The 12,589-nt window shown below is 36.9% G+C and overlaps 1 protein-coding gene across 1 annotated transcript in view; it reads right to left on the bottom strand.

Moving 5' to 3' along the window:
* The window catches only part of LOC306860548 (rho guanine nucleotide exchange factor 25-like), an 80,885-nt gene extending 69,080 nt beyond the window's left edge, over positions 1-11,805 (bottom strand). Inside the window, exons 1-2 of the mRNA XM_079402289.1 lie at positions 11,126-11,805; positions 7,404-7,542 (exon numbers count right to left, since the gene is read on the bottom strand). Coding sequence (XP_079258415.1) covers positions 7,404-7,542; positions 11,126-11,221 — 235 coding nt within the window. The 5' untranslated portion in view covers positions 11,222-11,805. The remainder of the gene's footprint in view (positions 1-7,403; positions 7,543-11,125) is intronic.
* Between the last annotated feature and the right edge of the window lie 784 nt (positions 11,806-12,589).

Raw genomic sequence — 12,589 nt, 5'->3', positions numbered from 1 at the left:
TAGAGATAATGACAACTAACAGGATTAATAGATTTTAATATATTCTAAATTGTAATTTGTCCATGTGATGGTAAAGCTGAATTTTCAGCAGCCACTCCAGTCTTCAGTATCACATGATGCTTCAGAAATCATTCTAATATGCCGATTTGGTGCTCAAGAAACATTTCTTATTATCAATGTTGAAAACACTTGTGCTGCTTAAAATGTTTGTGGAAACTGTGTTTGAGTTTGTGTTTTTTCAGGATTCTTTGACGTATTTAATGTTCAAAAGGACAGCATTTAATTGAAATAGAAATCAACACAAGTCTTTGTTGTCACTTTTGATTAATGTATTGCTGATAAATAAAAGTATCAATTTACTTTAAGAAAAAAAAAACTGACCCCAAACTTTTATATTGTAGTGTATATAAAACAATAAATGGACGGAATGACAGACAGAATGATAGACAAACAGAATTATACACATGACAATTCTACTCAATTTTCTGTGGGGTGTGGCCAATTCTTTCTCATGAATTTAAAGGACGCCGCTACTTCAGTTCTGAATTCTATAAGTTAGGTTGGATAATAGACACACTGTAGCAATAAATGTCAATGTTTATGTTCTAATAAAGGTTTGACATGCATTGAACATGCTCAATAAAACATATAGATGAGAAAACACACACACACACTGGGAAAGACTGAGGCAACCACCACCAATTTTCCCCAGTGTGGCAGTGCAGCTCCAAAGCTGTGGTAACAAAGGTCCTTTTAAGGTTGGGACTCGCTTAGCCTATGGGTCTCTTGGGAATTCTGACTCCACATTCCCCCAGCTGTGTGTTGTTATTTTTTTTAGTCTAAGGAATATGTGGAAAGGGGGTCTTTTTAATGGGCCAACTTATGAATGGATGAACATTTCTTGCAGAACAAACCATATATAGAGGATTTTTGAGATACGCCACTACATAATGTTTTATGTCAAATATCAGCACCAAAAAAATCTTTGTTTGCACAGCAGGCATCTTCTACTGTAGATGAAGCATGATTATTTTCTGAATGCAAGAGAAAGATACATCAGCAACACATGGCAGAGCCAAACAGCTTTCCTGTAACTAAATAATGAATGAAGAATAATGAATAAAATAATTATGAACAAAAAATACTGTGACTCACATGCACATGAACCACTAAAATTAATAATACAAAAATTATGAACAACAAATAATTCTAAGTGCCCTGCAATTTTAAAAGGTGAAATATTTCGTCACATAAAATATTCAAAGCAAATACATCTCAGCACAGGGATCTGATTATGTCACTCTCACTATCTGAGGTCATAGGCCCAGGAAACTGTGGATTCACCTTGGAAAAATCTGCTCTTGCTGCCTCCTTCCAGCATTCAATCAGACAAAGGAAAATAATTGAAGGGCATACATATTATTTTGAACATGTGTGTAATCATCCACAGTCAACCCTGTTATGAAAGAGCTATGACGTGCTTTGAGACTCCTATGTGGAAAGTGAAGATTGAGGATTTAGTGAAGACTTGAGGGCTTCTATCCAACGAAATGTCCTGAATGGACTGCAGGACATAAGCTTTTGGTAAGGAAGAGAAGAAAATGGAGTAAAAAAGAGGGTGAATGTGTGCAAGCTACATGTCTGCATGTGATTTAGTGAATGCTGGCACTGTCCTGTGATTCCACTGAAGCTGCTAAACGGCATCTTGTTTCTAATCTTTAACAGATGGATCTCCTGTGCCTCTAGCTCTTCTAGTACTGCAGGGGCCCCTTTAGCCATAGACAAAGCAAGGAATGGAAATTTCACTTTGAGCCCTTCAAATCTTATTGATGGGGAACTGAAAAGTATTAACTTGAAAAGACGGCATCTTACAAAATGTCTAAAGCTCTTTTGAGAACTTTGGTTAAATTTGGTTAAACAGACTGCTATTAAAGCAACAGTTGACCCAAAAATAAAAATTGTGTCATTGTTAACTCACCTTCATGTTGTTCCAAATCTACTAGACTTTCGTCTGTGAAACACAAAAGGATACAAATGAACAATGTTTTCCATTCGCTATTTTCAACAGGATTCAATTGCATGTTCTGAAGCCTTGCATGAATAGCTTTGAATGAGAAACATTTGAGTTCTCTCCTGCGAACTGCCAAAATACAGACAGCACATCACATGTCCCACCAGAGAGAGTAATATATTAGATCACTGTTACACAGCGATAAAGGACACATATGTCCCACAAGCAGCTTTAGGACTCTCTGATCACTGTTTGGTTCATCTTATACCATCCTACAGGCAGAAACTTAAATCTGCAAAACCTGTATTATGAACTGTTAAAAGATGGACTAATGAAACAGAGCGGGATTTACAAGCCTGTTTCTCTCTCACTGATTGGACTGTTTTAGAAGCTGCTGCAAATGATCTGGATGAGCTCACAGAGACCGTAACATCTTATATCAGTTTCTGTGAGGATATGTGCATTCCTACCAGGACTTATTTAACCTACAACAATGACAAACTATGGTTCACTGCAAAACTCAGACAGCTCCGTCAGGCCAAAGAAGATGCTTACAGGAATGGGGACAGAGCCTTGTATAAACAGGCCAAATACACACTGGAAGAGGAGATCAGAGTGGCAAAGAGGAATTATTCTGACAAGGAACAAATTCTCTTCCAGTGATTCTGCTTCAGTGTGGAAAGGTATAAAAGATATCACCAGTTACAAGACACCATCCCACAGCACTTTGGAGAATCAACAACAAGCAGACGACCTGAACGAGTTCTATCGCAGGTTTGAAAAATCACACCCGCCCTGAACACCTCTCCACACAACCATTCACACCTCCAGCAACCCCCCTCTCCCCCACACCTACAATTCAGATAAGTGAAGATGACGTGTGTCAGGTCTTCAGAAAGAACAAAAGAAGGAAAGCACCAGGCCCAGACGGTGTGTCACCAGCCTGCCTAAAAATCTGTGCTGACCAACTGGCCCCCATCTTCACACAGATCTTCAACAGATCACTGGAGCTGTGCGAAGTCCCCTCATGTTTCAAACGCTCCACCATCATCCCTGTCCCAAAGAAACCCAAAATTACTGGACTTAATGACTAAAGACCTGTGGCTCTAACGTCTGTGGCCATGAAAACATTTAAAAGTCTGGTTTTGGCTTATCTGAAGGACATCACTGGACCCCCTGCAGTTTGCCAACAGAGAAAACAGGTCTGTGGATGATGCAGTCAACATGGGACTGCACTTCATCCTGCAGCATCTGGACAGACCAGGGACTTATGTGAGGATCCTGTTCGTAGACTTCAGCTCCGCTTTTAACACCATCATCCCGGACACCCTTCAGAATAAACTGACACAGCTCTCCGTCCCCAATTCTGTCTGTCAGTGGATCAACAGCTTCCTCACAAACAGGCAGCAGTTAGTAAAGCTTGGAAAATTCACATCCAACACCTGCACCATCAGCACTGGAGCTCCTCAGGGCTGCGTTCTCTCCCCACTGCTCTTCTCCCTCTACACGAATGATTGCACATCTAAAGACCCCTCTGTCAAGCTCCTGAAGTTTGCAGATGACACCACACTGATCGGCCTCATCCAGGATGGTGACAATTCTGCCTACAGACAGGAGGATTAGGAGCTGGCTGTCTGGTGCAGTCTTAACAACCTGGAGCTTAACACGCTCAAAACTGTGGAGATGATCGTGGACTTCAGGAGAAACCCCCCTGCTCTCCCCCCACTCACCATCATGAACAGCACTGTGACTGCAATGAAGTCATTCAGATTCCTGGGCACCACAATTTCTCAGGACCTGAAGTGAGACAATCACATCGAGTCCATTGTGAAAAAGGCCCAGCAGAGGTTGTAATTCCTTCGCCAGCTGAGGAAGTTCAAACTGCCACAGGACTTGCTGAAACAGTTCTACTCCGCCATTAAACACGTTACATTCTTATTCTGGACTCATCTGCTTGTCTATACATCGTATGATTTATTACTAATGTGTTTATTGAGTTTGGTCTTTTAAAAACACTGTTTTAATGCATTAAGCCACGTTAAGCATGTTCAAATGTCCCGCCGGAAGTGCCGCTGCTTCCTTTTACACTGAAATGTCTTCCGTTTGCACTGAAAAGTTCACGCACATCCACATATGAAATCACTTGCATATACATATATGCACAACTAAAGCATGTGTCTTTCTTATCAGAATTGAATATGTTTGTGAATTTTATTTTGTATGTTTGCGCGAGTGTTTTATGGGTGTGTGTGCGCGCATCAAGTTTATATGTATGTGCGAGTGTTTATATGTGTATATGCATGGATCAAGTTTATATGTATATGCGAGTATGTATAGGTGTGTCTGCGTGCAGCGAGTTTATATGTATGTGCGCATGTTGTTGTAGGTGTATATGCATGAATCGTGTTTATATGTATTAGCGAGTGTCTATAGGTGTATGTGTGCATCAAGTTTATATGTATACGCAAGTTATTCACAAGTGTATATGCATTTATTACTAACATAATATGCATTGGTATGGATTTCATATTAGTGTGCACGTATATTTCATATATATATTTTGAACATCCAATAGTATACATGTATATGTGAGTAATTTATAGGTGTATATGCACGTGTTTTATGTATGTATTGATAAGCAAAGTTTGATTTAAATCCTACGTGGCGCCTCATAGCAGAAAGTGAATTCATTTTCAGCCAATTTGTTTCTTGGATGAACTATATTTTTAATCATTATCCACTTGAAGCTTACTTCGATACGTTCATGAGAGAAACAGTAATATCTAATTTGTGAACAAATCATTCTTTTGATTTGAATCTTCTTAATTAATCAGTGCACAAAACCAGTCTGAATGACTCACTGATTCAATTGGACTGGACTGATCTGCATTGTTATCATAAGTACATCAAAGGAACCATTGGTGCCAACTATTCTGTGATCTACTTAGGCTCATGATGCTTTTGGGAAACACAGCTCTGGTTACTTAATTCATTTTGGTGATAGATACACAGTGGTGAACAGTTCACTGGAAAGCAAGATTGTCAGTGAATAGTGTATTCTGCAGCTACTGTGCAGCTGAAGAAGACTTGTAATTTAGCGCCTGGAGTCATGGATTACTTTTGGTGTTTATGACACATAATGGTGCTTTTACATCCTTTTTTGAAGCTTGAAAGCTTTAGTCCTCATTCAGTGTAATTGCAAGTGCTACAATCTCTTCAGAACTTCTATTGTGCTCCAATAATGTTTTACAGGTTTAGAATTAAATAATGGTGAATAAATGACATGCAAAAGAGTTTTCATTTTGGGGTGAACTATCCTATTGAGAAGTAGTCATTTCGGTCATCGCTTGTGAATTTTCGTTTACAATTATTTGTTTTCATTTACAGCTTCGAAGTAAACAAAATAAGTAAACTTACATATGGAAGCAACCCTGGTTAAATGGGCACTGGTGCTTGCTCTTGGTATGTCTTAAACTAATATTTAGAAGCTACAGCTTTGACACGGCAATTCATCTAAGCAGTCTAATTTGCGACAAACATCCTAGGGCTCCTTTCCTATAATACACCACGTCCTGAACATGTCACATACCTTAGTATTCAGCACCCATCCGACTACAAAGCTCTTTTTTTGTTCTGATGAACTCAATTTAATGCGTTTAACTCCAAATAATCATAGCTACGACAAGTAGTGTATTTTACTGACATTGGCTTAAGGCAGGCGAGTGGGTCTCCCCATCTGGAAGCTGTTCAGAGCAGCTTTTCATCCAGTTTTTGTCATGGAAGATTAGCAAAGATCGTTTCCTCTCTACAACTTGATTAAATAAGTTTGATTATCAGTTCAGGCAGTACAGTTACAGGGTGTGGTTCATTAACCACCTGCTTAGACCTGTTACAGAGCCGATCTGATAAGAGCTCTGTTACCTGAACTTATCTACACCCAACACAAATTCACTCACAGCCAAAACACATCATTAGCCCTATTTACCCCTTCAGACTTTCATTGTTGGACTGTAGTTAAAATAATAATACATACAAAAAACTGTCATTTTCCAGCTGTAATTGCATCCAGCTGTCAACATATTTCAATAAACAAAAAATTTATAATGAGTAACTTACATGTTAGACATAATATCGCCAGTGAATATGTCTAGTTTTGCTGCATTAACAAGAGTAAGCCCTACTAAACAAAACAAAAACAGGATCGATTGTTGCACATCTTTAAGCAACACATAACTGGCGTTTCTTTCCTGAATGTAGCAGTATGTTTGAATGAGTCTGTTGATTGAACGATTCAGTGATTCACTCGTGTTAGTTATTTAGTTTCTAAATGAATCAGTTTGTTTGAAGGAATCGTTTGAATGATTCAGTGAGTCACTCATAATAGACAGTTATTTGCGCATTTGGACTAGCCCTAAATGATTTTAAATATTACATTTTATTCAGATTGTTATTTTTCCATGTTTTATTTCAAATGTCTGAATTTTTAAACATCTTTATGCATTTATAAAACTTATATAGCACACATTTTGTTAGATGTGAAGTTTTAAGATCAACTGCATCGCTATACATTAGTATTATTTAGGTGCTTTTTTGTTTTATTTACTTATTTCTTTTTTTTATATGCTACATCTTCATGGTCAAGGATTTCCAGGTCATGGGCTGGAGAAACAAGGAACCATCTGAGTACTGAGAAGCATTCAATGAGTGTTTTCAAACAGGTTGCTTATACACCGTGTCTTCCATTGGTCAGACAAACAGGTAGTCCAGCCCCAAACCCATGCCATTGGTTTATCCACTGTTACTAATATTCTGCTAATGGAATGGTCAAACAAACAGATCAATGTTTTGATAGCCCCACAGTGTTTACCACACCTTTAAATCTTAGGTGAAGTTATTTTCAGCCCATGCTGAAACCATTATAATTTCACGTGAGCACCCAAAACATGCTGATAGTGTTAACTGCACTTGTAAATATTTGGCAAACCCTAAACACTGTAGGCCAGAATGTTTGTTTGTACTGCGGGTTGAGTGCAGCAGAAAGATACAATTTTCAGCCCATAATAAGGATATCACTCTGTCATTAAGCATATTGCGCAGATCAAAACAACTCCTGATATCACATGTGGCGTAGTTCAAACAGAAATGATAGCTGCTTTAAACAGGAACATGGCCTTACATCAACATCAACACTGACATACACTCCTTTGTTACTGAAGGTCAAGATTGCGCCAAGTCAATCTTCAAACTTCATGTTCTTTTTTTTTTTTTAAATGTGCCTTGGCTCCATATCCATCACGTTGGAGTTGATCACTGGCAACTCTTGTTGTGTATGTATAACCTACTAATAGTCAAGTCAAGCAACATTTGACCAAATATGGTTGTTTTGTCTTACTTGCTCTATCTCTTCTTCGTAGTCTTTCCATGCTGTCCCGGGACATATCATCCCAATTCAGTCCCTCTGTGTCCCATGGGCGTTGTTTTCCTGTTTTCTGTTCCTGTGTCACACTCAGGTGCTCAATACCCTCCGAGTTCTACGACCAAAGATGGACAGTCACAAATTATACTTGAAATGTGTATTTTCAGCTGTAAATATATATAAACCTTCATGACGGGAGATTTGATATTACATATTTTATTTTAGATATTAGATATTTGTGGCCCTGTCTGTGAAATCCAGGCTAAAGTCTCAAAAGCTAATTATGAGATAACAAGCATCAACGTTTGATTTCAACCATTAATTTCACTATGATTCCAATCTTTGACATGGCCTTACTCAGTCAATATTAAAGATATCAAGGTTACATTTTCACAGAATGGTATTTACCCCATGAAGGATGATTTTAGAAAACAGTAAATCACAAAAGAATGACTTTAAGCTGGGTTTTCACAGCCAGGGTCATATTTATGTAATTATTTACTGATTTAATTAATAATTTAATATTTTCAAACACAGTCACACATACAATGGTTAAAGAATGTTTAAACATGTTTATATAACAGTTTCACTTTAGTAATGTTTTTGAAAAAGGTTTCTGATGCTCACAAAGGCTGCATTTATAGATTTAATAAAAAATACAGTAAAAAATACAGCAATATTGTGCTATTGTGAAATATTATTCCAGTTAAAAAAATATATATATATTAAACTCTAATATATTTTTAAATGCAATTTATTCCTGTGATGGCAAAACTGAATTTTCAGCAGTCTTTACTCCAGTCTTCAGTGTCACATGATCCTTCAGAAATCATTCTAATATGCTGATTTGGTGTCACTTTTGATTAATTTAATGCATCCTTGCTGGTTATAAATATTACTTTCTTTCAAAGAAAATCTTACTGACCCCAAATGTTTGAATGGTGTGTATGTGTGTGTATATATACACACAAATTCTGACATTTTTGCCCTTTAATTCATCATAAATTTAGTATGTTTTCAGTGCTGTTCTCTTTGCCCTACCTAGGTTGAGCCATAACAAATACTGAAGATTGCCAATAAAGATTAAGATTTTAGGGGGAAAATATTTAACAGATCCAAAGGTTGACTATATGCAAGATAATATTTTCATAACAATAATATTTTGGGAATTCTTTATCCAATAGACTGATAGTGAAATGGGATTTTTTGATGTATGTCACATTTACTTTTATGTTCTTAACAGAAGGTTTCTTACCATCTAGACTTAACATTCCTCACGCAAATGTTTTCCTCCTCAGACTTTATTTTGGCAAGGGTAGTGGAACTAAAAATGCAAAAGCGTGATATTTTAAACCCTCTGCATTGTTGCTCTTAAACTATTTGAACTGTGTGTATATGTATGTATGTATGTATATATATATATATACATACATACATACAAACACAGTTCAAATATATATATATATATTATATATATATAGTTCAAGTCAAAACTTTACATACACCTTTCAGAATCTGCTAAATCTATGCAAAACCGCTGTAATGGGTTTCAGTGACACATGAAAGACACTCTCCTGGGTGTTTAGGAGGAATTTAGAGCACTTGCAGGCACAGGAAACAAGCGCTGATTAAGACATCTCCTCATAAACAAACACACGCATGCCGTCTTCTCAAAATAGCTGTCAAGCCGTAGGTCTGATTGGCTGTTTACTGTTCTTTAAGGCTTTCCAAACATTTTTTCTGAATCATGTAACTTTTTTTTTAAAACCACTCTGATGAACCTGTCACTCAAACTGTTAGACATCAAAAGAGCATGAGGGAAAAATGAGAATACCCTTTTACTTAAACTCAGTAACACTATATATATATATATATATATATATATATATACTGTATATACAGTAGAAGTCAAAAGTTTACATACACCTTGCAGAATGTGCAAAATGTTGATTATTTTACCAAGTAAGAGGGAACAAAATGCATGTTATTGTTTATTTAGTACTGACCTGAATAAGATATTTCACATAAAAGATGTTTACATGTAGTCCACAAGAGAAAATAATAGTTGAATTTATAAAAATGACCCCGTTCAAAAGTTTACCTACACTTGATTCTTAATACTGTGTTGTTACCTGAACGATCCACAGCTGTGTTTTTTTGTTTAGTGATAGTTGTTCATGAGTCCCTTGTTTGTCCTGAACAGTTAAACTATCTGCTGGTCTTCAGAAAAATCCTTCAGGTCCCAAAAATTCTTTGGTTTTCCAGCATTTTTGTTTATTTCAACCCTTTCCAACAATGACTGTATGATTTTGAGATTCATCTTTCCACACTGAGGACGACTGAGGGACTCATATGCAACTATTACAGAAGGTTCAAACGCTCAGAAGGATGCTCCAGAAGGAAAAGCCATGCATTAAGAGCTTTTGAACAGAATGAAGATGAGTACATTTTTCTTGTTTTGCCTAAATATAATATTTTTTTTCATTTAGTACTGCCCTTCAGAAGCTATAGAAGATACTTACATGTTTTCCAGAAGACAAATTAAGTTAAATTTACCTTGATCTTCAAATTCAAAAAGTTTTCACGCCCTTCTGGAGCATCAGTAAGTGTTTGAACTTCCTGTAATAGTTGCATATGAGTCCCTCAGTCGTCCTCAGTGTGGAAAGATGAATCACAAAATCATACAGTCATTGTTGGAAAGGGTTGAAATAAACAAAGATGCTGGAAAACCAAAGAATTTGTGGGACCTGAAGGATTTTTCTGAAGAACAGCAGACAGTTCAGGACAAACAAGGGACTCATGAACAACTATCACTAAACAAAAAAACACAGCTTTGGATCGTTCAGGTAACAACACAGTATTAAGAATCAAGTGTATGTAAACTTTTGAACGGGGTCATTTTTATAAATTCAACTATTATTTTCTCTTGTGGACTACATGTAAACCTGCATTTTGTATGATCCCTCTAATTTTGGTAAAAGAATTCACTTTTCCTCCGAAATGCTTCTCTGTCATTCTCTGACTGACTTCATTGTTTATCCCTCAATTCCTTTCCTATCTGTGATGTGTTCCTCGTTTGATAGATGCCATTGTTATGACATGATTTTAAACATGGATGTTCACAAACAAAGGGTCATTTAATCTTTCTATCAACTGTTTTTCTGAAGCTGTACACACGCACAGAGGAATCACACACTTCACATTTTAAGTTAATCTGTCATTTCTTTTCCTCAAATTTACAAATACACAATCTGGAGCACATCTGCAAATAGTTCCTTTTGTAAACTGGCACACATTAATTGCAGAAGTCAAGCCAGTTAGATTGGATGACTGACAATAATCTTATCCTTCATGCATCTTTTTCTGATTTCACTGGCCGTTAATCTTTATCATCTCTGAAAAAATAACAGGAACTGCTCAGTGAATTATGATAATGACCATGCTAAGTTACAGTAAATTTAAAATGCATGTGAATTGTTCTCCAAACACGCAAAACCAGCTGCCTTTCATTATTTTGAGTTACATGCAAATCGTGTTTACCTATATGAAAGCAAATGCTACTTAAAATGAAACCTAAAGCCTCTCAAAGCACAAAATACAAAATTAGGACAGATATTATTGTGCAATAGTCACATATGTGTTGCATTAATATTGTTCAACAACTAAGTACAATGTGAAAGGCCACAGAAGTCACTCACCCAATTCTGATTGGGTATCGCCAGAGATGTCAGCATATCCGCCATAGCTCCCAAAATCTGGTCGGTCCGTCCCTGGTTCTTTGGAAGAGACTTCATATTCCAGCAGCCTCTGTCTATGTGAATCTCCTTGTCGATATTCCCTCCCTCCTTCAAAATCCCTCTGTTTCTTATGATTTGTCGCAGCCCAGCTCCAATTTTCTGTGATCCTCTGGAACGCTCTTGCACATAAATAACGAATTATGGAGAAGGATGGTCTGTTTTTGTCTAGTTTAAAGTGGACGAGAGAGTGCTGTAGCCCAAACTAAAGCGTCTTCTCTGGCTCCTGTCCTTTACACAGGTGGGAAGGTCTTGCTGTGGGTCTCAGTCGGGCCTCTCTCCCCCTCCCCCTAAAACCACGGTTGTTCCTGAGAGAGGGTTAACCACACCACAGTAAACCGTAAAGATAGCTTTCTGTTCTTTCTCCTTTCCTTTCCTTTGATTAAAGTAACTTGTTTTTGTAAGTTCCTTGGCTTTTGGGACCTTTTGTGAACAACATCTAACCGCTCATGAGTCAGCCTTTCTGGATTGTCATTGGCTGCGTGCATCTACCACCCCTTCAGCCGACTCCTCTCCACCCTCTCTACATCAATTTCATCTTCTATTGTGCCTCCCTTGCACAACACCACACTGATTCTTAGAACAATCCTCAAGTTTCTGTCCTCCTCCTCTATCTCCTACTTCTTCGTCCTCCTCCTTTTCTTCTTGTACTTTCACCTTCATTCTCTTTTCTTGTTTCCTATCCAGTCTGAATGAATGACACATGCCTTTTGGCACGGTGCAAGCTTAAAAAGCAGCAAATAACCCAAATAAGGCAGCTGTGCTGGGCTCAGGGCACTGACACAGAAGCTGTCAGATATAATTCATAATGGCTGCCCACTTTAAAACTTACAACAAAAGCTCGAGGAGGAGGAGGCTGCCAGAAATTTCTAAACATGAGTCTAATTAAGTGTTTCTCAACTTGTTTGTCCTAATCAGTAAGACTTTTTTTAAAGAAATTAATATATTTATTCAGCAAAGATGCATTAAATTGATCTAATGTGATAGTAAAGACTTACATTGTTACAATAAATAAATAATTAAAATAAATGCTATTCTTTTTAAAGAATGTAATATCATATAATTTATAATTACACAAAAATATCAAGCAGCACAACTTTTTTCAATTGATAATAATAATCATATTAGAATGATTTCTGAAGGATCGCATGACACTGAAGACTGGTGTAATGGCTGCTGATAAATTAGCTTTGCCAACACAACAGATTACATTTTAAAATATATATCAAATTACATTTTAAAATATATATTAAAATAGAAAACAGTTATTTAAAAAGTATAATAAAAAAATTATAACATTGCTGTTTTAATGTATTTTTCATCAAATAAATGCAGTCTATGAACGAGACTTCTTTCAAAAAATAACAA

This window comes from Barbus barbus, assembly GCF_936440315.1.
Source record: "Barbus barbus genome assembly, chromosome: 41".
Taxonomy (NCBI): domain Eukaryota; kingdom Metazoa; phylum Chordata; class Actinopteri; order Cypriniformes; family Cyprinidae; genus Barbus; species Barbus barbus.
Note: the sequence above shows the minus strand (reverse complement) of the source record. Positions and strands in the feature narration are given on the sequence as shown.